Consider the following 23,889-nt stretch of genomic DNA (forward strand, 5'->3'; position numbering starts at 1 on the left):
TTGGATGATGTGAAGCAGAATTGAATTGCTTGTGGTGGAATCTTTCTCTGTGGCTGGATAGGCCACTGAATACTTTTGAACTTCTAAATTGCTGTGAGCCAGCCTGATCTAGCATGCTTGTATTTCATGTGCAGGCAGATAATGAAAGATTCTCCTCCATCAGATACAGTTCTTTGATGCACTATTTCTGGTTTATGCAGGCCATGCTGACTTGAAGGAGGGGAAGGCAGTTCCTAGAATAACACAGGCATTTGTTGTTCTGTTCAGTGAAGTGACAGGTGTTTGGTTTGTCTTGTGTCTGCCCAGGAAACCACATCTTGTCTCCTGGAGAGCCTGTTGGCAAAGGGCTCACACCAGCAGCTGCAGAAGATCTGGGTCTCCCCGCAGGGACTGCGGTGGCAGCATCTCTCATTGATGCCCACGCTGGAGGACTAGGTACTCACTCATGTATTTACTGCCCTCCCTTTGGAGCAGGATCCTGCTGCCTTGAGTTTGTGATGCTGTTTCTCTCACAGCCTGCTTTGTAGCCAACCATTTGTGCTGGTGCTGTCGTAACAAAGTGACATAACTCAAGTCATACAGTCATAGAATCAGCCAGGTTGGAAGAGACCTCCAAGCTCAGCCAGTCCAACCTAGCACCCAGCCCTGTCCAGTCAACCAGACCATGGCACTAAGTGCCTCATTCAGTCTTCTTTTAGAACATCTCCAGGGACAGCAACTCCACCATCTCCCTGGGCAGCCCATTCCAATGCCAAATAGCTCTCTCTGTGAGAGAGGCAAACTCTCCCATGGTAGTTGCTAGTACTGAATATCTCTTCACAGAAGGGGACTATCCCTGCTTATTTGCTTCCAACTATGGTTTAGGTTGGAAGGGAGTGCAACGATCATCCAGTTCCAACCCCCTGCCATAGGCAGAGACACCTCCCACTAGAACAGGTCACTCAAGGCCTCATCCAGGCTGGCCTTCAACACCTGCAGGGAGGTTGCGGAGCACAGAAGCACCCAATGTGATCAAAGATCACATTGGGTGCTTCTGTGCTCCGCACCCTCCCTGGGCAACCTGTGCCAGTGTCTCACCACCCTCACTCCAAAGAAACCTTTCCTAATGTCTAGTTTCAGTCTTCCCTCTGTCAGTTTAAACCTACTCCTCCTCATCCTGTCATTACAAGACCTCGTCAATAGTCCCTCCTCAGCCTTCCTGTAGTCCCCTTCAGATACTGGAAGGCCACTATAAGGTCTCCTGGAAACCTCTTCTCTAGGCTGCAGAGCCCCAGACTTGTAGCCTGTCCTCATAGCAGAGCTGCTGCAGCACTCTGAGCATCTTCAAATTGTTTTTTGACTTCTGCTCATTCCACTCTGAGTTCCTTAGCTGAAACACCACTGTCTTGGCATGCCAACCTGCTGACAGTCTGCATGTTCTGCTGCTCAGAACTTTGGAGACAGGCAAGAAAAATGAACAAGCAGATTTTAAGGGAGTAGCCTCATGTCTGAGGCTCGTTGCTAGTTAACATCTTCCTGCTTAGCGTTGGAAGTGATTCCTGCTTTGTTTAAATAATGCCCTAGAGACTTTTTTTCACAGGGGGTTGTGATAGCACAGTGTGGGTTATGTACACAAATGCTGCTTCTGCTCTAGGGCATTAGAATATGCAACAACTGTGTAGCTAAACCAGCAAAAGGAGCAGAAGTGGAACTGGCCACTGCATAGCATTCCCCCTCTCCAACTTAGAACTTCTTATCCAAAACTGGTACTTGGATAATGCCTGATGCCTTTTTTCCTCTCCAGTCTCCTCGGTGTGCCCAGTTTCTACTGTGTTGAAATATGTTTGGCAAGGCTCAACTCTTACTATCTTGTTTGGCCTTAGCTAAATACAGTCAATAGCAAAGTGATTCAGTGGAGCTTTTTCAGCAGGAAATTGAGGTTTGGTTGTTGTGTTTTGTTTTGGTTTGGTTTTTAACTTTGATAGCTTAGAAAAAATTCTTAACCTCAGAAAGTTTCAGTGCTACTGAAAGGGTGCTGCTCAATGGGAATCTATTGCTCATCAGAGTATTCCTCTCAAGATCTAAATGAAATAGATTATCTGAAACTGGACTGGTGTTTTAGCAGCTCTTTTGTGGTGCTTAAAATCCCACTTGTTCTTCTAGAAATTGTGGCTTGGAACTTTAAAAGTGTTCAAGTCCATTTATTTTGCTTCTCATGAGGTTTAGCAGTCGTCTAGATTGCTTTTCTTGTTACCTCAGAAAGATTAGATACAGATTCAGCAGCAAAATGAAGACTGATTTTTAGTGTCACGCTTGGGGATGTGTTTTGTCCCTGCTGTTGTGACTTACAGATCTACTTGTGTTAATTAGCATCCTAATTGCATAAAAACGTATTTAAAGCTCTGTGCTCTGGCAGTTTTGTGTTCTTGAAATGGTTGTAATTATAAACTGACCTGAAAGAATGAACTTGCTGGAAAACTTGATTGTCACAGCACCTGAAAATGGCAGTGGAGTGGCCTTGTTTAATTGGCATAATGGTGTGAGTAGTGGGATTTGGAGCACAGAAGGCTTGCCCAGTAGATGTCCTGTGCTTAAATCATTGAATTGGGTGTTAAGGGTAGAGAACTGTTCATTTGCTGTGGTCTTCTTCAAAGAAACTCTGCCATGAGAATTGCATTGCTACAGGCATCCAACAGAGTAAGACTGCAGCGGCTAGAGACAGTCTGCTTATGCTAGTCCTGGTGATCAGGATATGTTTTCCCAGATGGCACCACAAACAGGAGCAGACTGCTGAAATCATTGCCAGGAGAAAATAAATGTATAGGTTGTTGTTAGAGACAGACAGAGACACTGGGGAGGGAAGAGACAGTTGCACAACAGGAGAACCTGCATGCTGATCACATGGTGGCTGAGTAGGGTTTGGGAGAAGGGGGAGACAAAATATGGAACTCAATCTGGGAAGGGTAAGAAATAGGTTGAGAAGCTGGTAGAAAATACAGTAAAAAGGAAAAGGTGTGGATAGCAAAAGGGGAGCTGGAGAGTGCAGGACAATGAACAGTGTGGCTGAGGCTCAAACACTGAATAATTTACCATAGCTGGTAACAACAAGAACCTGAATCTTTTTCAGTATGTAGGACACAGAGCTGAAAATCCTGCAAGAAAAACCAGGAGAGTACAAATCATGGAACTAAGTAGTGAAGTGATTAAAAGATATTAAGGATGACAATCCACTAAAGCATATTGATCTTTTAATCATGATAAAAGGGGCAGAGAAGATGATAGAGAGGAGGTCTTTTAAACTCATTTAAAATGTGAGATGAATGGCAGTGAATAACTCTTGCAGTTGATGTAAAACTTGCATTTCAGAAAGGTACTGATGTGTGTTTTCAGTGCTCTCTGTGATCTGTACTGAAACATGAGGCTCTTCCATTCTGGGTTGTTTATGAAAATAACATCTGTAACATATGCTGACAATTCAGTTTAATAGTTGTGTTCCCTCTGAAGTGTGGATAATATTTTTAACTCCTTGAAAAAATTGTGTTAGTGTTGCCTAGTACAGGAAATTGCCTTGTAGACAAACCCACCCTGACTTCTGAAAATGAACTCAAGTGTAGCTGTGTGTGAGCAGTGGAAAATAAAGCAGTAAGAGGTTAGAGCTGGAGGGTGTCTAGAGAATGGCCACAAGGATGCTCAGAGGGCTGCAGCAGCTCTCCTGTGAGGACAGACTGAAAGAGTTGGGGCTGTGCAGTCTAGAGAAGCGGAGGCTCCCAGGTGACCTCCTTGTGGCCTTCCAGCATCTGAAGGGGGCTGCAAAACTGCCGGGGAGGGACTTTTGAGGCTGTCAGGTAGTGCCAGGAGTAGGGGAAATAGTGCAAAGCTGGAGGTGAGGAGATTCAGGGTGGAGGTGAGGAGGAAGTTGTTGAGCATGAGAGTGGTGAGAGCCTGGCATGGGTTGTTCAGGGAGGTGGTTGAGGCCCCATGGCTGGAGGTGTTTAAGGCCAGGCTGGCTGAGGCTGTGGGCAGCCTGCTCTAGGGTAGGGTGTCCCTGGGCATGGCAGGGGAGTTGGAACTGGCTGATCCTTGTGGTCCCTTCCAACCCTGATTGATTCTCTGATTCTAGAGGTGCTGCTTTAGCTTTCTTTTGTTCCTCACAGTAAATGCTGTCTTTAAGAGCCATGCCATAGTTACAAGCCAGCTAGGATAAAGGGACATAAGGGCACATTTGTAAAGATTGTGTGGTTTTAGACCTTGACCTTCTGAATATTTAGGTAACTTCCACTGGTGATAATACCATGAGAGCCCTGGCAATCAGGATATGTCAAACTCAGTGGTGACCTGAACAGGAAGGCATAATGAAATGGAGCATACTAGCCAGCAGTAACACTTGGCATCTTTCACAGTGTCAGCAAATGCTTTCATGTTGCTTCTGCAGTGAGGAGAAAGATACCCTTCCCCCCCACACCTTTTTCAGCAGAATTGGCAGACTCCTCACCAGTCTGCACGTTGGAGATGCAGATGCCATGCACAGTCTGGTGACCAGTTTGCCAGTGCAGAAGTAATGCTCCAGAAAAGGAAAAAAAACAAACAATCACAGAGTGATTTGGGTTGGAAAGGACCTTTCATGGTCATCTAGCAAACCCCCTGCAGTCAGCAGGGACATCTGCAACTAGAGCAGGTTCTCAGGCTCACAGGATGTTAGGGGTTGGAAGGGACCCAAGGAGATCATCGACTCTAACCCCCCTGCCAGAGTAGGACTAGCACAGATCATGCAGGAACACATCCAGACAGGCCTTGAAAGTCTCCAGGGAAGGAGACTCAACCTCTCTGGGGAGCCTGTTCCAGTGCTCTGTGACCCTTACAGGAAAGAAGTTTCCCCTTGTGTTGAGACATCCATAGAATAGTATTTGTTGGGCTGCTGAATTTTGGGTGGGTACAGCACAATGGTGCAAGAATGCAGCTGAGGAGAAGGCAGGGTTTCCACTTTATCCCTGCCCCCTCAAAGTGAATGAAGCAGGATTTGATGCTAAAGCTTGGCTGTAGGTCTGCCCCATTCTGTAAGCAAGCTCCTGGCTCCTGTCTAGTTGATTGGCTAGGGCTGGGTGCTAGGTTGGACTGGATGATGTTGGAGGTCTCTTCCAACCTGGCTGATTCTGTGATTCTATCTGGCATCTCTCGAGATACTCAAATTCAGGCTTGACAAGGCCCTGAGCAATCTGATCTAGTGGAGAATGTCCCTTCTTACTGTAGGGAGGATTGGACTAGCTGGCCTTTGGAGGTCACTTCCAACCCAAACCATTCTATGATTCATTCTCCTGGGTATGTTTCTGCTGCAGGCTTTGCCCTCTGCATTTGTCCTCCTTCCTGTCCTGTCCTGCATGCAGAAGTTCTCCAGAGCAAAGAATTGCTCCTCTTAGGGAAAGAGTAATCCTGCTTTAGATGGTTTTGTTTGCCATGGATGGAACAGCAGCAGTCAAGACAACAGAACTGGCAGCCTTCCAGTCTCCTGCCAACTTACCCCTTTCTCCAGCTCATCCCCTGACAAAACACATCAAACAGTGTGTGCATGAGAAACTGTGAACAAATAAACAGATCTGCAGCCTACCAAAGTGTCTTTCACAGCAAGGCAGGCTTTTGTGCTGCCTAAGTGAGTAAGGGTCAGGTTGCAGTCATAGTAACATGCAAAATTTGGAGTGATAAAGCCCTATGAGGAGAGGCTGAGGGAGCTGGGGGTGTACAGCCTGCAGAAGAGGAGGCTCAGAGCAGAGCTCATTGCTGTCTGCAGCTACCTGAAGGAGGGAGGCTGTAGCCAGGTGGGGTTGGGCTCTGCTCCCCGGCAACCAGCAACAGAATGAGGGGACACAGTCTCAAGCTGTGCCAGGGCAGGTCTAGGCTGGATGTTAGGAGGAAGTTGTTGGCAGAGAGAGTGATTGGCATTGGAATGGGCTGCCCTGGGAGGTGGTGGAGTGGCTGTGCCTGGAGGTGTTGAAGCCAAGCCTGGCTGGGGCACTTAGTGCCATGGTCTGGTTGATTGGCTAGGGCTGGGTGCTAGGTTGGACTGGCTGAGCTTGGAGGTCTCTCCCAGCCTGCTTGATTCTATGATTCTGTGAAATGTTCTTGTGTCCTCAAGTGTCTGGAATAAAATCCCATTTCAATCTGATTTGATTCAAGAACTTTGCTTTTTGAGTCAACCTTTTCTGATTTGTGGCAGCAGTGCTGAGATACTCCCCAGTTACTGTGTGCAGAACAGCTCTGCTTTTGTGAGGGTTGCTTTGCTCTTCTTTCATACTGAGCTGGGATTTTAATTTAACAGGAGTCATTGGAGCAGATGTGAGAGGACACAACCTGCCATGTGAGAACCAGCCAGTTACATCTCGACTTGCTGTGATCTGTGGAACGTCTTCATGCCACATGGGGGTAGGTTGTATGCATGCTCCTAATACATACAGAATATGCTAGGGAAGAAGCACCTTTGTCCTTCTCAGGATTTTTTTTTCCCCCTGGTAAGTCTAATTTTACCTTTGGATATTAATTATAGATTACTGTGCATTTGCTCTTAAGCAAGAACTTTAATAGTAGTAGAAATCAATACTGAAAAATGACATGGAAAGTAAAAACCACGATGCTAGAGTGGCTGAAAAAGCAGCTTGAAACCTGAGCCAAAGACTCTGAGCTTGAGTTATCTGTGACAAGCCTGTCACTAATGCATTGCAGAAGAGTGTCTTTGGAGAAAGAGTGCATGTCTTCAGTCACAGCCCTTCTCCCCCACCTCTCCACTTAATCAATATAAACCCTTCTACCTCGGCAAGTTGCCCTGCTGCATAGAATTACAATACTTCTCCTGACTGAAAGAGAAAGAAAAGCCCTGATAAGCAATTTTCACATTGCTAATTTTTCTCAGGGAATTAATACAAAAGCTTTCTCTGAGATTGCAATTAAAATTTAGTGTCTGCTTCTGAAATTTATACCTTTTTAAAATGCATGAGTCTGAAAGCATTCCATTTAGATAAGTACCCCTTTTTCTGCTACCTTCTTCATTTACAAGGCATTTTGGTCTTAAATTTAGCCTGATTTTAACTTGGTTCCTTCCGAAACTAGCAAATGGCAATGGGAGTACCAGAGGTGTTAGGGAGGGCTGACATGCTTTGTGGAGAGAGCTCCAGCAGGGAAAAAGAAGAGAAGCTGGTAGTAAAGCTGCCTGCAGCTGGGTAAGGCATTTGACTCTGTCCCATGTGACAACCTGGTCACCAAACTGGAAGAACGCAGACTTGCTGGGTGGGGCACTGCTGGATCAGGAGTTGGCGGGATGGTGGCCTGCAGAGAGTGGTGATCAAGGGCACAATGTTCACCTGGAGGCTAGTGCCAAGTGGGTGAAGTGGGTGTCAGTAGCAGGATGAGCTCAGGCTTCTGGACTCCAGCCCTGCGTATTGTCCATGAGAGTCTATGACCACTTACAGAGTGTTATCTCCTAGCATGGTGGTGACCACACAAATCAACCTCACCTCTGTTTCATCTCTTTCTGGTGGGAACATGGCTAGAAGTTTAGGGAACCACATCTTGGGGTGCGTGCATACACACACACACCAGTGCCAAGTGGTGTCCCTCAGGGGTCAGTGCTGGCACCAGTGCTGATTAACCTCTTTGTCAGTGATATGGACAGAGGCATCAGTGCCCCCTCAGCAAGTGTGCAGCTGGCACCAAGCTGTGTGGCACAGTCGACTTGCTAGAGGGCAGGGATCCATCCAGAGGGACCTGGACAGGCTGCAGAGCTGTGCCCAGGACAACCTCATGACATTCAGCAAGGCCAAGTGTAAGGTCCTGCACCTGGGTCACTGCAATCCCAGCTACATTTAGAGGCTGGGTGGGGAATGGCAGAGAGTAGCTCTGAGGAAAAGGCCCTGGGGGTCTGGGCTGATGGAAAGCTCAGCATGAACCTGCAGTGTGAGTGCAGCAACCCTGTGCTGGGCAGCAGCAAGAGCAGTGTGGGCAGCAGGGCAAGGGAGGGCATTCTGCCCCTTGCTCATTGAATTGTTAGAATGAGTCCAGAGGTGGCCACAAAGATGCTGAGATGGTTGCAGCAGCTCTGCTATGAGGACAGGCTACAAGAGCTGGGTCTCTTCAGCCTGGAGAAGAGAAGGCTTCCAGAACACATGATAGTGGCCTTCCAGTATCTGAAGGGGACCTACAGGAAGGTTGGGGAGTTACTACTGATAAGGTCTTGAAATGATAGGACAAGGGGTAATGGGTTTAAAGTGGCAGAGGGGAGATTGAAACTAGCTGTTAGGAAAGGGTTCTTTGCAGTGAGGGTGGTGAGACACTTGCACAGGTTGGATGCTTCTGTCCTCCACAACCTCCCTGGAGGTGTTCAGGGCCAGGTTGGATGAGGCCTTGAGTGACCTGTTCTAGTGGGAGTTTTTCCTGCCTATGGCAGGGGGTTGGAACTGGCTGATCCTTGAGGTCCCTTCCAAGCTAAACCATTCTATGATTCTAAAATGCCAGGCTTGCATAACAGTAAGCTGTCTTCTTAGTACCAGCATGGTGATGTAGTGATCTTGAGCACAAAAAAATGGTGATCTTGTCCCATGAGTTGTAGTTGAGCAAAATGTTTTAGCACATAATTGAATGCAGCTAATGTGAATAATGGCAGTGTTGTGAAGCAATGGGTTCGAGCAATTTGGATATATTTAGGTACCTTCCTAAACGAGAGTTTCAAACCTCAAACTCCACCACTTGTAGCTTGCTCTGCCTCTGAAACAAATTACACTGGGGTCTCTTGGTCACAGGGTAGGTAGTGCAGCCTGCAAATACCAGCTCTGAGGGAAGAAATACAACTACCTGAAGGGAGGCTGTAGCCAGGTGGGGATGGGCTCTTCTCCCAGGCAAGCAGCAGCAGAACAAGGGGACACAGTCTCAAGATGTGCCAGGACAGGTCTGGGCTGGCTGTTAGGAGGAAGTTCCTGGCAGAGAGAGTGATTGGCATTGGAATGGGCTGCCCAGGGAGGTGGTGGAGTGGCTGTGCCTGGAGGTGTTGAAGCCAAGCCTGGCTGGGGCATTTAGTGCCATGGTCTGGTTGCCTGGCTAGGGCTGGGTGCTAGGCTGGACTGAATGATGTTGGAGGTCTCTCCCAACCTGGTTGATTTCATGCTTGTGAAATCACCCTTTGAGCCTGACACTGCTCTGCAGCTTCCTTTGTCTTCTGTCGATGGAAATTTCTGCCCTCTCAGAAAAAGACATGTGCCTGAACTCTCTGTAACCTGTTTCGTTTAGCTGAGTTAGTTTAAATTGTTAAAACCAGTTGGGTTAACAGAGCCATAATACTGGAGTGAAATGAGCTGAGGAGCTCACAGACAGTTTCCCCAGAAGGTCTAAGGGCAATGTTGAGCAGCTGGAAATGGACCAGCTGGCTTTAACACACTTCTTCAGTAGAGCCAGCCCTGGAGGAGGGCATGCACATGGTTATTTATTACTCTGTTATACATTTGTATTGGTAAGGTCTGACATGGACCCAGTTCACAACTCTAGTTCCTTTTGCTTCCCAGACATGGGAGGCATGGCATATCAGTGTAAACAGTGGTGTGGCACTTCTGTGCCATGAGAGATTTGGCTCTGTTAAATGTGCTCATGTTGTAAAAGTAGAGTCCATATGGGTGTTAAGCAGTGCTCAGTCAATGATGTTAACATTTAATCAAGGCCACAGAGATAATCCCACAGCTGGAACACCTCTGCGCTGAGAACAGGCTGAGGCAGCTGGGGGTGTTCAGCCTAGAGAAGAGAAATCTCTGGAGCTGCCTTCCAGTAGAATCATAGAATCAACCAGGTTGGAAGAGATCTCCAAGCTCATCCAGTCCAACCTAGCACCCAGCCCTATCCAGTCAACTAGACCATGACACTAAGTGCCTCATCCAGGCTTTGCTTGAACAGCTCCAGGGATGGTGACTCCACCTCCCTGGGCAGCCCATTCCAAAGGCAAATCACTCTCTCTGTGAAGAACTTCCTCCTAACATCCATAATACCTGTTGAGATCCTACAAGAAGGCTGCTGAGGGACTCTTCATCAGAGTGTCTAAAGACAGGCCAAGGGGGAATGGTTTGGAGCTGAGGCAGAGCAGGGTTAGACTGGAGCTCAGGAAGAAGTTCTTCAGTAGAGGGTGGTGAGACTCTGAAATAGGCTGCCCAGGGAGACTATGGCTGCCTTCTCCCTGGGGGGCGTTGGAGGCCAGGTTGGATGAGGCCTCGAGTAACTCAGTCTAGTCGAGAGGTGTCCCTGCCCGTGGCGGGGAGGTTGGAGTAGATGATCCCTGAGGTCTCTTCCAACCTGAGCCATTCCATCATTCTGTCCTTAACACAAGCCCAAATTCAGCACATGATAGACAAGGGAGAACCTTTTAGGCTCTCAGCTGACCTCAAACTCAGTAACAGATCATAGATAACACCCAAACCATCACACACAGCCTCCACCTATCTATAACACTTGTAGGGTCTTTTTTGTCACACCAAAGACTGAAGAAGCTCTTGGGGACATTATGGAGATTTCATTGCATAATTTATTGGAATCTTAAGTCATTTTGTCTGCAGGGAAAGTAGAGTAGATGCTTGTGCAGTTTGGGGCTAGATTTAAGTAGGTTTTCATTTAAATAGAACTACTCAGCATTTTATAATGGTTTCCTTCACTCATCTGCTCAGAGGCATAACAATCATTACCAGCAGACACTAAGCAAATTCTCAACTTCTCTGGATTTAATCTGGGGAAGGACTTTGGTTGCTGTTCTTTTATCTATTACCTGCATGGACTGCACGAAGTGAGCATAGAGCACACAGAGCAGTTGTGTTTGTGCTTTAATGAGACCTGTATGCAGCTGCATTTGGCTGAAATTAGCCATTCCTTTTTTTAATTAGGGCTATAAAATGCAAGTATATTATGCTTGTGTTTTGATAGAAATATATATTTTCTTTCTCTCTTGCACCAAGGGACCCTCAGGGCTACAGAGATTAATCATCGAGTTTAATTTAATGCAGTGGGAGAGAGACCTGTGTGGTCAGGCGGGCATTAAAAAGTGCCTTTGATCTGCCTCAGGTGCACTGAGCCCCAGTGAGCCAGCAACAATAATACCTTTGTGAGATGATCAGAGACTAGAGAGGGAGAAAATGGCCTGTGTGGAAAACTCAAGGCAGTCCTTTGTTGTGGTTCTGGCAAACGAAAGAGCCAACTGTCAGGAGAAGTTCAGAACACAGAAAGCAGGGTGAAAGTATGGTTGGATTTCTTTCAAGGAACCCTAACAGGAAGCTGCTCAGAAATCCTCTGCTCTGTCTTTCTTTATCCCTGCCTTGATGCTTTATTTGGTGAGGGCAGGGGTACTGTGTGCGTTGGTGCAGCGTTTCCATCCTCTAGACCAAGTACTCCGTGAGTCACAGAAGCAGGTACTGCCTGAACTCAGCCTTAAACTTGAAGAGAAACCGCTCCATGACCCAGTTTTTATTACCTGAAGGACTCCAGAGATCTTGAACAAAAGCCTTTGCTAATCGTGCCTTTGATATTTTGCAAAGTACAAATGTGGAACCTAATTTTACTGCTGGCTCGTAATAGTTTGTGGTAGAACTCCCATTTCTAAGTGAGGATACGCTTTGGGATGAACCACTGACAGTTTGGGGCAATCAGACACAACACAAAGCAGTTTGTGTTGCTGTTGAGATGCTTGAGTAGCTCAGGAAAGAAGCAAAAAGGGTTTTTTTCATGAAGCTGCTGATCCAGGTCCAGGACTGAGTTGGTAGTTGCTGAAAGTCACTGCCACCTCAGGGCTCATCCATTATCCATGAGGCAAAGGAAAAGAGAAGATGGTTTTCTGAATATTTTTGGGCAGTTATTCATTTTACATGATTCTCTGCTGCCTCCTTTGCCCTAGCAAATGTCACTGGCAGGATTTGCATTTGCAGGGGCAAATAAGCTGTCCTTTGCCTTGTGAAGGATTGGCCCTTAGTGTAGGGGCTGGAGCTTTGATCCCTCCGTGCAGCATAGGTATTCCTTTCAAGTGACAGATAGGCAGCCAGTGGGCTGCTGCATGCCATCGTGCTTTGTAGACAGGCTCTCTGAGCTCCAGCACCCCCACATTTTGGTTTGGAATTTTTAGGAGACTTCCCTTGTGTCACTATGGCAACTACACAAAATGTGTGAGTAGTTTTTTTGCAGTAAAATGACAGCAGGTTTGAAGGATTGATGAAGGATTGATGTATGAGCTGGGATGTTATTCCTAACTAGTAGCTTGCGTGGATCTAACAGGCATGTCCTAACTTCTGGGAATAAGGTAATTGATTTCCCTAAAAACTTGTCTTCCTGCCTGGCTTTATGGCATGTTTTAAACAATCCTTTGTTTCCTTTTGAAACCTTGCTGTGATCAGGACTGAGGGCTGCAGATCTCTGTATTCTTTTGCCCCAGTCCTGAACACAAGGGTGCCTGCCCGTTTGCCAGATGTGTAAAACCACCAAGGACTGAATTAAGGTTCAGATGCCAGTTAGCAAACAGCACAACTAACCTGAGCAAGCAGTGTGGCAGGGGACCTACACACAGAAAATTCCTAGGATTCCTTGGAGCAGTGCTGTTGCTTCTTTCTGGTAGTTAAATCTTGCAGTTTCCCATACCTGGTATCAGCATAGCTCTGTTCTTATGCCCACTGAATTCACATCTTAAAACTTAGTTGTTCTTCAGTCTAATGAAACATTTTACTTTGTAAAGTTATTGTCAAAGGCACTATAGGTTGGAGTAACCTGACAGCCTGGGGTCAGACTGGGACTGGGGTTTTGGTGGCCAGAGGTTGTGTGAGGAATTTGAAGTCATTTAAAACAGTAAGCAGACAAAAAAAAGGATAGCTCTGAAGTGGGAAACTGGAGCATGCTGAGGGTTATGGCGTCACTGGGGCATAGAGCCTCTTCCTCCAGACTGGGACTTCCACAGAGAGCAAGGGCAAGGTGCAGTGAGAGCTGCCAGATTCAGAAATAGCAAAGACTGTTGAGAGAGAGAGCAGGGATCTTCTTGTGCAGCACTCTGTCTTCTTTGGTTGTCTGCAGTATGTATGGGGTCCTTGCTGATCTTGTCTCTCTGCAGGACACGTGCTACTTAGGCATCAACTGGCCTCACAAAATGTGTATCTGCTCCTACCTCTGCCTGTTCTGTGGTGAATTTGGCCCACTTGGAGATCTGCTTTGCACTTGTTGCAGGACAGATGTGAATATTTGTCCTTCTTGCTCTAACACCTTTTTGGGTTCACAGCTGAAGCAGGTAGCTGAAGCAGCTTTTGGTGAGATTTCAGCTTACTGGAGCTTGGAGTTGTGAGTTTGCCATCCCAAACATGCAAGCTTTGTGTTCTTTCCTATCCAGAGTCTTTGGTACCATTTTTTTGTCTTCATTTGGTGATGTGACCTGTGTGCTGCTTCAGTCATTCCTTCTTTATCAGCTCCTTGTACACATAACTTCACTTCTGGGGCTGTCAGGGAAGTTTTCTAGGTTTAGAAGGAGTCTCTTCCTTTTGCATCTGTTTTTTTTTTCACTCCTCTGACTCCTGTCATTTGGAACTGACTCACCTGGCTTGGTGCACGTTTCTTTTTTTTCCCTAATATGTGGTTTGAAGCTTACAGTTTAGTCATATTTTACATGAGAAAGGCACAAGGATTTTATCATCTATCTTTTCAGATGTACCACACGATCTGAAAGACAGAGCTTGAGCAACTACACGAACAGCAAACTAGGCAGATGGTTTTGCAGTCCCAGTGTTTACTCTTCAGGAAGATTAACCCATGTTCTCCTTTCCCAAGCCTGACTAGTCTTTGCCTGTTTTCTGCTAGAGGAACTTCAGCCCACTTTGCTTGTTCTAAATTTGTTCCTTCGATCCTCGTGATGACTGGCAAACACAATAGAGCTGCTCTGCTCCACAGTATCCGCCCAAGCTGCCAGCTTTGTTCACACAAATAGAGTGTAAAGCACGTTTCCACCCCCAAAGCATGCACAGTACGTGTCCTTTGCAGTACATCCTGGAGTGGAGACTGCAGAGACACGCTGGCTCGAAGTGTTCTCATGGCCTGATCTCTGTAATCTCGGTGGGAGCCAGACCAGCAAGTGGATTCAGTGTATTTTGGCTCCGATACGAGAGTCTCCTCTTCGGAACATGCCACGTTGTTAAAGCAGCAGACTTTTGAGTAATTGCTGCACAGGGACTCCTCAGCTGCCTCAAGTCATCTGTGATGAGGGGAAAACTTGCAGGGACTAAGCAGGCTGTTCCTGGCTCTGCCAGCTATCCAGTGGGATGGCACCGAGCGGCGCCTTTGTGGAGGGCGCGTCGGAGGACTGCGCGCAGCGCTCGGGTCCCTGCGCACATGCATCGCCGACCTGAAGCGGGCAGGCTCTGAGGGCACGGAGCCAGGGGCCCTGCCCCCGAGTGCCAGCTGGCTGGGACCCAGGCTTTAGGGAAGGCAGCAGCTTGTCCTTCTCCTGACCAGGGCAAAGGGACCGGCTTTGGGAGGGTCGGGCGAGTGCGGAGATGGGAGAAGGAATCCAGTAGGCAAGACAACAAACCTGAAAGCAAACCTGTTGGAGCTCGGGCAGCCTGACCGAGCGTTGGAAGCATTCTGAGGGCTTTATGAAGTTGTTCAGTGCCTACCCTCCTGGGGCTTTTCCCATTATTCTCTTCTGTGAGGCCTGCTCTGCACATGAGTCCCAGAGCTGGTGTCTTCCAAACGGGAGAGCTGCATTTGGAGCGCAGGAGCCTCTGGCTTGCTCTGTCCTCGGCTCCGCTCTGCTGCCTTATGCATTGCGCTTGGCAGCAGCTGCAGCGCTGCCTTCCCAGATAATGAAGGCGTTTTACATCGAGGGAGGGCTGCACGAAATAGAAACCACATTTTCCTCCTGGCGGTTGTTACAGGTTGCCCATCTTTAGTGCACACAGATTTAGCCTTCAGAGGAAAAGGTCACAGGCTCTATTTAGGAGTCATTGCAGCTTATGGCCTTACAGGGGTTATGGGTCTGTAAAATTGCCACCTTCTACCTGTCCCTCAAAGAAGTCCTCCACACCCTTTTTTATGAGACTGTCTCTTTCCACGGTCTAGCATCCTTGCTTTGAAAAAGCAACAAACAGAACTGTCAGATCCTCTTCCTTGGTAATCATTTGGCATCGTATGCATTGCTTGCCTTGTTCTGTTTTCAAAAGGCAAGCAGTAAGCTATTTCTGCTAGCAGGGTATGTGAAGGATTGTTGCTTTTCTGACCTCCTTATTATATTAATAAAAGCTAGGAAGAGTTCTGCAGTGGTGGGAGATCATGTGCAGGCTGCCTCCAAAACCCAAAGCACTTACTTGCAGAACTAGTAAGCCACAAAGCTTAAGATCTTGAAATGTAAATAGGAAGTTGGAGAGTTTACTTTAGAGCCAGCAGTGGTGAGTCTGTATAATGTTTATTTCTGCTTGCCTCCCAGCCTTTCCTAAAGCTTGGCAGAGATGAAAGGGAGGCTTTCTCAGTAAATGAGTTATTAAAAGTTTCTGTTATGAGCAGGGTTCCTTTGTTCCTGGCATACACAATCCAAAGCTCAAGGTATGCCTTGGTGACTGGGAGAATGGGACACTGCTGCTGAGTGTGTGCCTGTCAGCAACACCCTACAGCTTTGTGTGATCAACCTGCTCAGGGGACTCTAGCTGAAAGCACTACAGCCTCTACTGTACAGAAACCAGAGAATGCTGAGTGACAGAGAACTCTGCAGTCAACCCTTCTTCCCTTTTGTGAACAGACTGTGTGAGGTCGAAGACTCAAAGAGTAGAGTGGACAGAACGAGTGGTTGGCGAGAGTAAAAAAGGCTGATGTTCCAGAGGCACCTCACTGGCATCAGTGATAACATTGGCTTGGCAAGCTCAGACACAGACACAGTGCTTTCCATGCTGCAGCTAGCTGCAGGCTGCCCTGTGCTGTACAGAGCCCCATGTGGAGGTGTTGGATATATGACATGGAACATCTCCGCAGTGTCTTCGGCAGGCTTGGGGTTCTTTGCAATGCTGAATGAATGGGCTAAGAGAGTAGGAACTGCTGTTCTAGTCTTGCTAGTGCTCTGTGTACTGTGCACAGTCCTGCAGCCCCCAGCACAAGAAAGACATGGAACTGTTAGAGCCAGTCCAAAGGAGGGCCATGAGGATGCTCAGAGGGCTGGCATAGCTCTGCTATGAGGACAGGCTACAAGAGCTGGGGCTTGTCAGCCTGGAGAGGAGAAGACTTAGAGGAGACCTTATAGTGGCCTTCCAGTACCTGAAGGGGGCTAGAGGAAGGCTGGGGAGGGACTATTGACAAGGTCTGGTAACAACAGGATGAGGGGTAATGGGTTTAAACTGGCAGAGGGGAGATTCAAACTAGATCTTAGGAAAGGGTTCTTTGGAGTGAGGGTGGTGAGACACTGGCACAGGTTGCCCAGGGAGGCTGTGGAGCACAGAACCACCCCATGTGATCTTTGATCTTTGGGCTGGGTGATCTTGGAGGTCTCTTCCAACATGGTTGATTCTATGGTCCCTTAGGTTATCTCTGGGCCCTAAACCACTGCAGCACAATTTCCAAGGCAGTAGAATAATGATATGAAATCAGTTTAATAGTTCTCTGCTGGAACATTTCAAAATGGGCTCAGTGGTGGACTCCTTACTGCAGGGTTAATGATGGGACTTGATGACCTTGAAAGTCTTCTCCAGCCTAAATGATTCTGTGATGCTATGTTTGCTCAGAATCCCAGATTGTGTTTCAAGTCCCTGGTTTGCTGTATGCTTCTGTCTTGGCTTAGTTTGCTCACTGGTGATAGGGAGCATCAAGTTGAAGCTGTACAGGTAGAGATCTTGCCAAAGGAAGCTGCGATATGTGGCTGATGAGTATTGAGGACTCTGGTCCAAGGCTGCATAGGTGCAATGGCATTCCAAGTATCTTTTTACTTCTCTTAACAGCAACAAGTCCCTCAGTCAGGCAACCTTCATCAGTATCTGGGCAGCAGGCCTCTTCTCTAAGGCCTTTTTTTAACCTCCCGTTTCCGATTTTATTTGGCCTCTCTGGACCAGTAATTCTTCATCCAATTTTCCTGTTGCTGCTCCAGCCTTGGGTAGGGGAAGGTATTAAATAGGGGCAAGCTTTTGTAGGGGGAAAGTAAATCTCTTCTCATATAATCATTCTGGAAGCAAAATGAGAAGCATTAGCTGCTGCTTTTTTCCCAACATCAGCCAGGAATCACAGTTAGTGCTGAGTTCATTGTTTATAACTGTGGGTGAAGGCCTGAGGTCCTCTCTCAGTGTTTACTCTGTCCTTGGGAGTTTGTCTTAGTAAGTAAAGGCTGAATAAACACCAAGGAAGTTTCTCAGGATTTACCCATTTAGTTATTCCAGTGTTTAAAAGTCATGTTTTAAATAGTGTGTGCCAGCATCTCCCATCTGCTTCCAGGAGCTCAGGGGTATTGCAGGAGAGGATTTATTTTACCTTTAAGTAGGGAACTATTGTTAGTAGTGGCATTCACCAATAGAGAAGGTGAAGAAGGAAAATAAATCCCCAACTGTATTATGCAATAAATAAATGAGAAAGATCTCAAGGTACATGAGAAGGACATCCAGAGAAGATAAAGGTACCAACCCTCACCTGAAAAGGCTTTGGCTTTCCTTCATATTTCCCATTGAGGTTTTGAAGAATAATTATGCTCCATAAATACTAAGGTTAGGAGTAATATCTACATGTGAAAAATCCTTGGGTTTCCTGCTTTAAATGCCACATCTGAATTTTGTGTCCTACCCTTGCCTTGAATTTCTGTCACATCAGCTACTCAGCTCAGGTTTTTCAGGCTGGTCAACATCTCCTACACCAGATTGGCTGGATCGAGGTCATCAAAACTTGGCTCCTTCATGTGTGTCATAGAGTCATAGAATCAAGCAGCTTGGAAGAGACCTCCAAGCTCAGCCAGTCCAACCTAGCACCCAGCCCTGGCCAAGCAACCAGACCATGGCACTAAGTGCCTCATCCAGTCTTTTCTTGAACACCTCCAGGGACAGCGACTCCACCACCTCCCTGGGCAGCCCATTCCAATGCCATTCACTCTCTCTGCCAACAACTTCCTCCTAACATCCTTAGAGATAACTATGAAAATCCTTTTAGAGTGAGGAGAAGGAGCTTGCAACACAATATCTAGGAAAGCTTGAGACAGGACAGCTCAGTATCTTCCTCCAGTTCACAGTTCTGCTGTTAGCTCTTTGAGAGAAGCAGAAGGTCAGTGCTAGAAACCTCTAGTGGATACCATTTGTTCCTGTGCTGGCCCAGTGTGTTACACTGCTGTCTTCTAGCCACTGTGGCAAGGTGGCAGGGACTTGGCCTTGTGAGTCTCCTCCTCTGGAGACACAGAAAACCCACCGAGATGCATTCCTGCTCTCGGTGATCCTGCTTTGGCAGAGGAGTTGTACTGGGTGATCTGAGCTCTCCAATTCAAGAGAGATGTTGAGGTGCAGGAAGGTGTCCAGAGAAGAGCAACAAAGTTGGTGAGGGGCCTGGAGCACAGCCCTGTGAGGAGAGGCTGAGGGAGCTGGGGGTGTGCAGCCTGCAGAAGAGGAGGCTCAGGGCAGAGCTCATTGATGTCTACAACTACCTGAAGGGAGGCTGTAACCAGGTGAGGTTGGGCTCTGCTGCCAGGCAAGCAGCAACAGAAGAAGGGGACACAGTCTGAAATTGTGCCAGGGGAGGTCTAGGCTGAATGTTAGGAGGAAGTTGTTGGCAGAGAGAGTCATTGGCATGGGCTGCCCAGGGAGTTGGTGGAGTTGCTGTGCCTGGAGGTGTTGCAGCCAAGCCTGGCTGGGGCACTTAGTGCCATGGTCTGGTTGGTTGGCCAGGGCTGGGTGCTAGGTTGGACTGGCTGAGCTTGGAGCTCTCTTCCAACCTGGTTGATTCTATGATTCTGTGTTCTAATAACATGGAAAAAAGTAGTGTTTTATTGAAAGCAATTCTCAGTTGCCTGGTTTTGCTGCTGAATACTTGAAAGCTGATCTCACTGCAGGCTTCTTTGATATTAGTATTGAAATACACTTTTTTCTGAAGAGACTATTTGAAAATCCTTTGGTATGATCAGGTAATAAGAGTAGAGGCAGATGAAGAAACTAAAGAGTCATCTGTAATGTGCATTTGCACAGTGTCAGCAGCTCTGCAGCAGCACTCCTGGCCCTGGTTTCCTGTGGAATGTGCAAAGTCCCTGGGATCTGTCACATGATGCACCACAGGAGGAGGATGCTGAGTAGAGGTGGTTTTGCTGGGCAACTGACCTTCTGCTTTTGCTCACAGTGATTTATTCATGTGGCTGCACCCCAGGACATACCAGTACCACACATAGCACTGGCTAAAAACTGCTGCAGCAGATTGGAAAGTAGCATAAAATACAGCCAGCTCAGCTGAGGAGGCTGGACCTGGACTGCTATCTAGAGGGGTCTGCAGCTCTTTTAAAGATTACATTGAGTTAGCTAAGCCCCACACCCTCAGAAGGTTTGCTCAGAAATGCAAGTTCAATCTGGCTTCTGGTGGCAGACCTCCAGAAAGACTGTTTAGACAAGTGCCACCTGTGACCTCTTGCATTCCCAGCTCTTGGCAAGGGTCTGGTCTGCTGCATTTTAAAAGGTAAAATAAAATACAGCTGAGTAACAGATGAGGTTTTCTCCTCAGTTGGATTTTTATTGGGGTTTGTTGTTTTTAAGCAGTATTTTAATTTATGTGTTTAACTGTGTGCAGTTCTGGAGCCCCCAGCACAAGAAGGACATGGAACTGTTAGAGCCAGTCCAAAGGAGGGCCACGAAGATGCTCAGAGGGTTGCAGCAGCTCTGCTATGAGGACAGGCTACAAGAGCTGGAGCTCTGCAGCCTGGAGAAGAGAAGGCTTCCAGGAGACCTTAGAGTGGCCTCCCAGTATCTGAAGTAGGCTAGAGGAAGGCTGGGGAGGGACTATTGATAAGGTCTGGTAATGAGAGGATGAGGAGGAATGGGCTTGAAGTGGCAGAGGGGAGATTCAAACTAAATGTTAGGAAAGGGTTCTTTGGAGTGAGGGTGGTGAGACACTGACACAGGTTGCCCAGGGAGGTTGTGGAGCACAGAAGCACCCAAATGTGATCAACCTCCCTGGGCAACCTGTGCCTGTGTCTCTCTCACTGCAAAGAACCCTTTCCTAACATCTAGTTTAAATCTCTCTGCCAGTTTAAACCCATTTCTCCTCGTTCTCTCATCACAAGACCTTGTCCATAGTCCCTCCCCAGCCGTCCTGTAGGTTCCCTTCAGATAGTGGAAGGCCACTCCAAGGTCTTCTGAAAGCCTTCTCTTCTCCAGCCTGCACAGCCCCAACTCTTGTAGCCTGTGCTCAGAGCAGAGCTGCTGCAGCCCTCTGAGCATCTTGGTGGCCTCCTCAGGACTGGCTCCAACAGTTCCATGTCCTTCTTGTGCTGGGGGTCCAACACTAGAGCTGATAGTTAGTGTGCTGGTTGTACAAGTTGGTGCATTGGCTCCCAAGGCACTGCTCCAGATGAAATTTCTCTTTATACCCACAAGTAAATAGAAATCAAGCACAAGCCCAGTCACTAATATTACTGTGATTCAAGCTTTTCTTTCATTAAAAAGCATAAGATTGAAAACTTTGTCAAATATCTTTCCTCCTTTTAGCCTCAAACAAAAAACCTCACAGTGGAAATGTTTGCTAATCTCAGTGAAGTTTTCCTCTAATTAATTCTTGGCTATATAGCCAAGTTGGGCACTATATAGTCCCACTGCAGAACTCACCTGCAGTATTTTCAGAGATGAGGCATTCAGGCTGCCTTGGGAATGTGGTTTCTTGACTGGGCATTAATCACATACCTTGTTTGGTCTATGCTCTGTGGAGCAGTTAATCTTTTATGGCAAATTTGGATAGTTAGAAATAGTTCTGCATGGAGGTCACTCACATTGTGCTGCCCTTCTTAAAAGGGTTACTCTTAGGAGTAAGAGGTAACAGCAGTCCCTAAAAAAATCATCTGTGTCTCCTAATTTTGGGTTGTACTAAATGTTTTGTCCAGAAAATGACTGAAGCAGGGATTGAATTGGAATGTGAGCTCCAAATCCTCAGCCAGTATTTGGGATCCCAGGCTGCATTTTGATGTTTGTCCTGAACTCTGGGAGTTTGTTACTGAAGGGTATTGTTGTGGTTATGCTTGGGGTGGTTGCTGTTATAGGAGTTTGTGATGTTACCAAGTGCAGAATAAGCAACAAAATCTAAAGAGATCTTTGTTTTACTGTTGTTCTACATTTCTGCACTGGTCAGGACACATCTTGGGTACTGTGTCCAGTTTTGGGCCCTTCAAGAGAGATGCTGAGGTGCTGGAAGGTGTTTGGAGAAGGGCAGCAATGCTGGGGAGGGTCCTGGAGCACAGCCCTGTGAGGAGAGGCTGAGGGAGCTGGGGGTGTGCAGCCTGCAGCAGAGGAGGCTCAGGGCAGAGCTGATTGCTGCCTGCAGCTGCCTGCAGGGAGGCTGTAGCCAGCTGGGGTTGGGCTCTGCTGCCAGGCAAGCAGCAACAGAAGAAGGGGACAGAGTGTTGAGTTGTGCCAGGGGAGGTCTGGGCTGGCTGTTAGGAGGAAGTTGTTGTCAGAGAGAGTGATTGGCATTGGAATGGGCTGCCCAGGGAGGTGGTGGAGTGGCTGTGCCTGGAGGTGTTGAAGCCAAGGCTGGCTGGGGCACTTAGTGCCATGGTCTGGTTGATTGGGCAGGGCTGGGTGCTAGGTTGGACTGGATGATGTTGGAGGTCTCTTCCAAGCTGGTTGATTCTGTGTTCCTGCAGTGTGTAAATAAGCAGTGTCATTGTCTCTTTCAGCCTCTCAGTTACCCTTTCTGGGTGTAAACTTTCTTCAGAGACCCCTCAAAGCAAATGTCTCAGGTCCAGAGAACTAAACAGGCAGACAAGCTTCTGCCAGAGCTCCAATCCTACCAGCAGTCACAAGTGACGCTGGCCTGCAGAAAGCAGAGGCCATGAGGGAACCTGGATGACATCAAACATGTCTTTATTACTGCCAACCAAAAAAACCCAACTTGGATAAAAAGTACTCCTGGAAACATGTTCCTGTTCTGACTTTCCTGCCAGAGGCTAGGAAACCTGTTTGTAGGTTCACACTCTGGGCAGTACCCAGAGCCCTTTGATTCTCTTGAATGGTTCCTTCTGGTTTGGGTGATCCCTGCTTTTCTCTCTGTCTTATTCCAACTTGCTTAGCTCCAGTCAGAAACCTTATTTTGCAGTGTTTTACACTTGGAAAGTGTTGCCTGGTGCAGTGGATTGGGTTGTTGTTGTTGTTGCATAACCCCCATAGATGTAACTGGACAATTTTGTTTTGCTTTGATTCATTCTGTTGCTATTCTCACAACTAAATGGGATTCTCTAAGGTTGAGCAATTATCAAGGTCTTTGGGTCTGGTAAACTTAGGACATAGGCTTGGCCACAAATGATGGAGCAAGGCATTTGTGAAAGTGATTTCATCACCTAAGCCAGAGTTCTTTAGCTGCCCATAAACAGATCACCACAGTCATCTCTGGATGGATGTGTTCAGGCAGCATCCTCAAGTCCACATTCTGGATCTGTGGTGTTGCTGCTCAAATAACTTCCCTGCTTTCAGTGGGATAAAGTTAGCTCTGTGCAGAAGTGTTTGTGGCCTGGTCTTAGTATCACTGCAGTGCAGCTCTGCACTGTGGATGCCCAAGGGATGCCAACCTGTCACATGGAAGAGAGCTATGTGACTTCTTGCCACCACAAACTATGCAGCTGCATAGCAAACTGATGATGGCCAGGGCACATCCAGCCAAATAAATTGCTGATGGTATATGACCTATAGGAACTGGAACATGAATGAATTTGAATTTCCTTTGTGTTCTGAAGTACATTTCTTGTGTTCAAGGCCTTGTTTTCTTAAACATGCTTTACATCAGGCAAAAGCTTGAGTGCTGTTATGTGTTCAGAATGCACTCGCTGCTAATAATAAATATAGTTTAGGAAGATGACTCTACTCACCAGAGGCTCAACCTAGAGAATTGCCTCCAGAGTTGTGGAGAAGCTTTGTTTAAGTCCATTTGGTGCATGGGAAAATAATGCCAGGATGGCAGTTTTGGGGTAGGCAGCAGTCCACTGAGAATCCAGTCATGAGCTCCAACTCTACAACTACCTGAAGGGTAGTCTACAGCTGGGCTCCTCAGTTCAAGAGAGATGTTGAGGTACTGGAACATGTCCAGAGAAGGGTGATGAAGCTGGTGAGAGGCATGGAGCCACAGCCCTGTGAGGAGAGGCTGAGGGAGCTGGGGGTGTGCAGCCTGCAGAAGAGGAGGCTCAGGGCAGAGCACATTGCTGTCTACAACTACCTGAAGGGAGGCTGTAGCCAGGTGGGGTTGGTCTCTTCTGCCAGGCAAGCAGCAACAGAAGAAGGGGACACAGTCTGGAGTTGTGCCAGGGCAGTTCTAGGCTGGCTGTTAAGAGGAAGTTGTTGTCAGAGAGAGTGATTGGCATTGGAATGGGCTGCCCAGGGAGGTGGTGGAGTGGCTGTGCCTGGAGGTGTTGAAGCCAAGGCTGGCTGAGGCACTTAGTGCCATGGTCTGGTTGATTGGGCAGGGCTGGGTGCTAGGTTGGACTGGGTGAGCTTGGAGGTCTCTTCCAACCTGGTTGATTCTATGATTGTATGAACTCCACCCAGTCAATACATAAGCCACCAAAAGTGCAGTTATTAAACCACACATTCAGTAGCTATTACTATGACCTGGGTCTGAACCAGAAACCTGGAAATGAAACATTCTTTGGTTTCCCTTTGAATTCTCTACTTTTTTAATCAATCTCTTTCATTCTTTGTCAGAGTTGTGGTGAAATAGCTCTGTAAGACCCATCTGTCAGCAGAAGAAAAATGA

The 23,889-nt window shown here is 47.3% G+C and overlaps 1 protein-coding gene across 3 annotated transcripts in view; it reads left to right on the plus strand.

The window, feature by feature from the left end:
• Positions 1–23,889, plus strand: part of FGGY (FGGY carbohydrate kinase domain containing) — a 169,844-nt gene that overhangs the window by 67,354 nt on the left and 78,601 nt on the right. For all 3 annotated transcript variants that reach the window (XM_064146960.1, XM_064146962.1, XM_064146961.1), the window contains exons 7-8: positions 307–435; positions 6,290–6,393. In XM_064146960.1, the coding sequence (XP_064003030.1) occupies positions 307–435; positions 6,290–6,393 (233 nt within the window). The remainder of the gene's footprint in view (positions 1–306; positions 436–6,289; positions 6,394–23,889) is intronic.

This window comes from Pogoniulus pusillus, chromosome 8, assembly GCF_015220805.1.
Source record: "Pogoniulus pusillus isolate bPogPus1 chromosome 8, bPogPus1.pri, whole genome shotgun sequence".
NCBI classification, from domain to species: Eukaryota; Metazoa; Chordata; class Aves; order Piciformes; family Lybiidae; genus Pogoniulus; species Pogoniulus pusillus.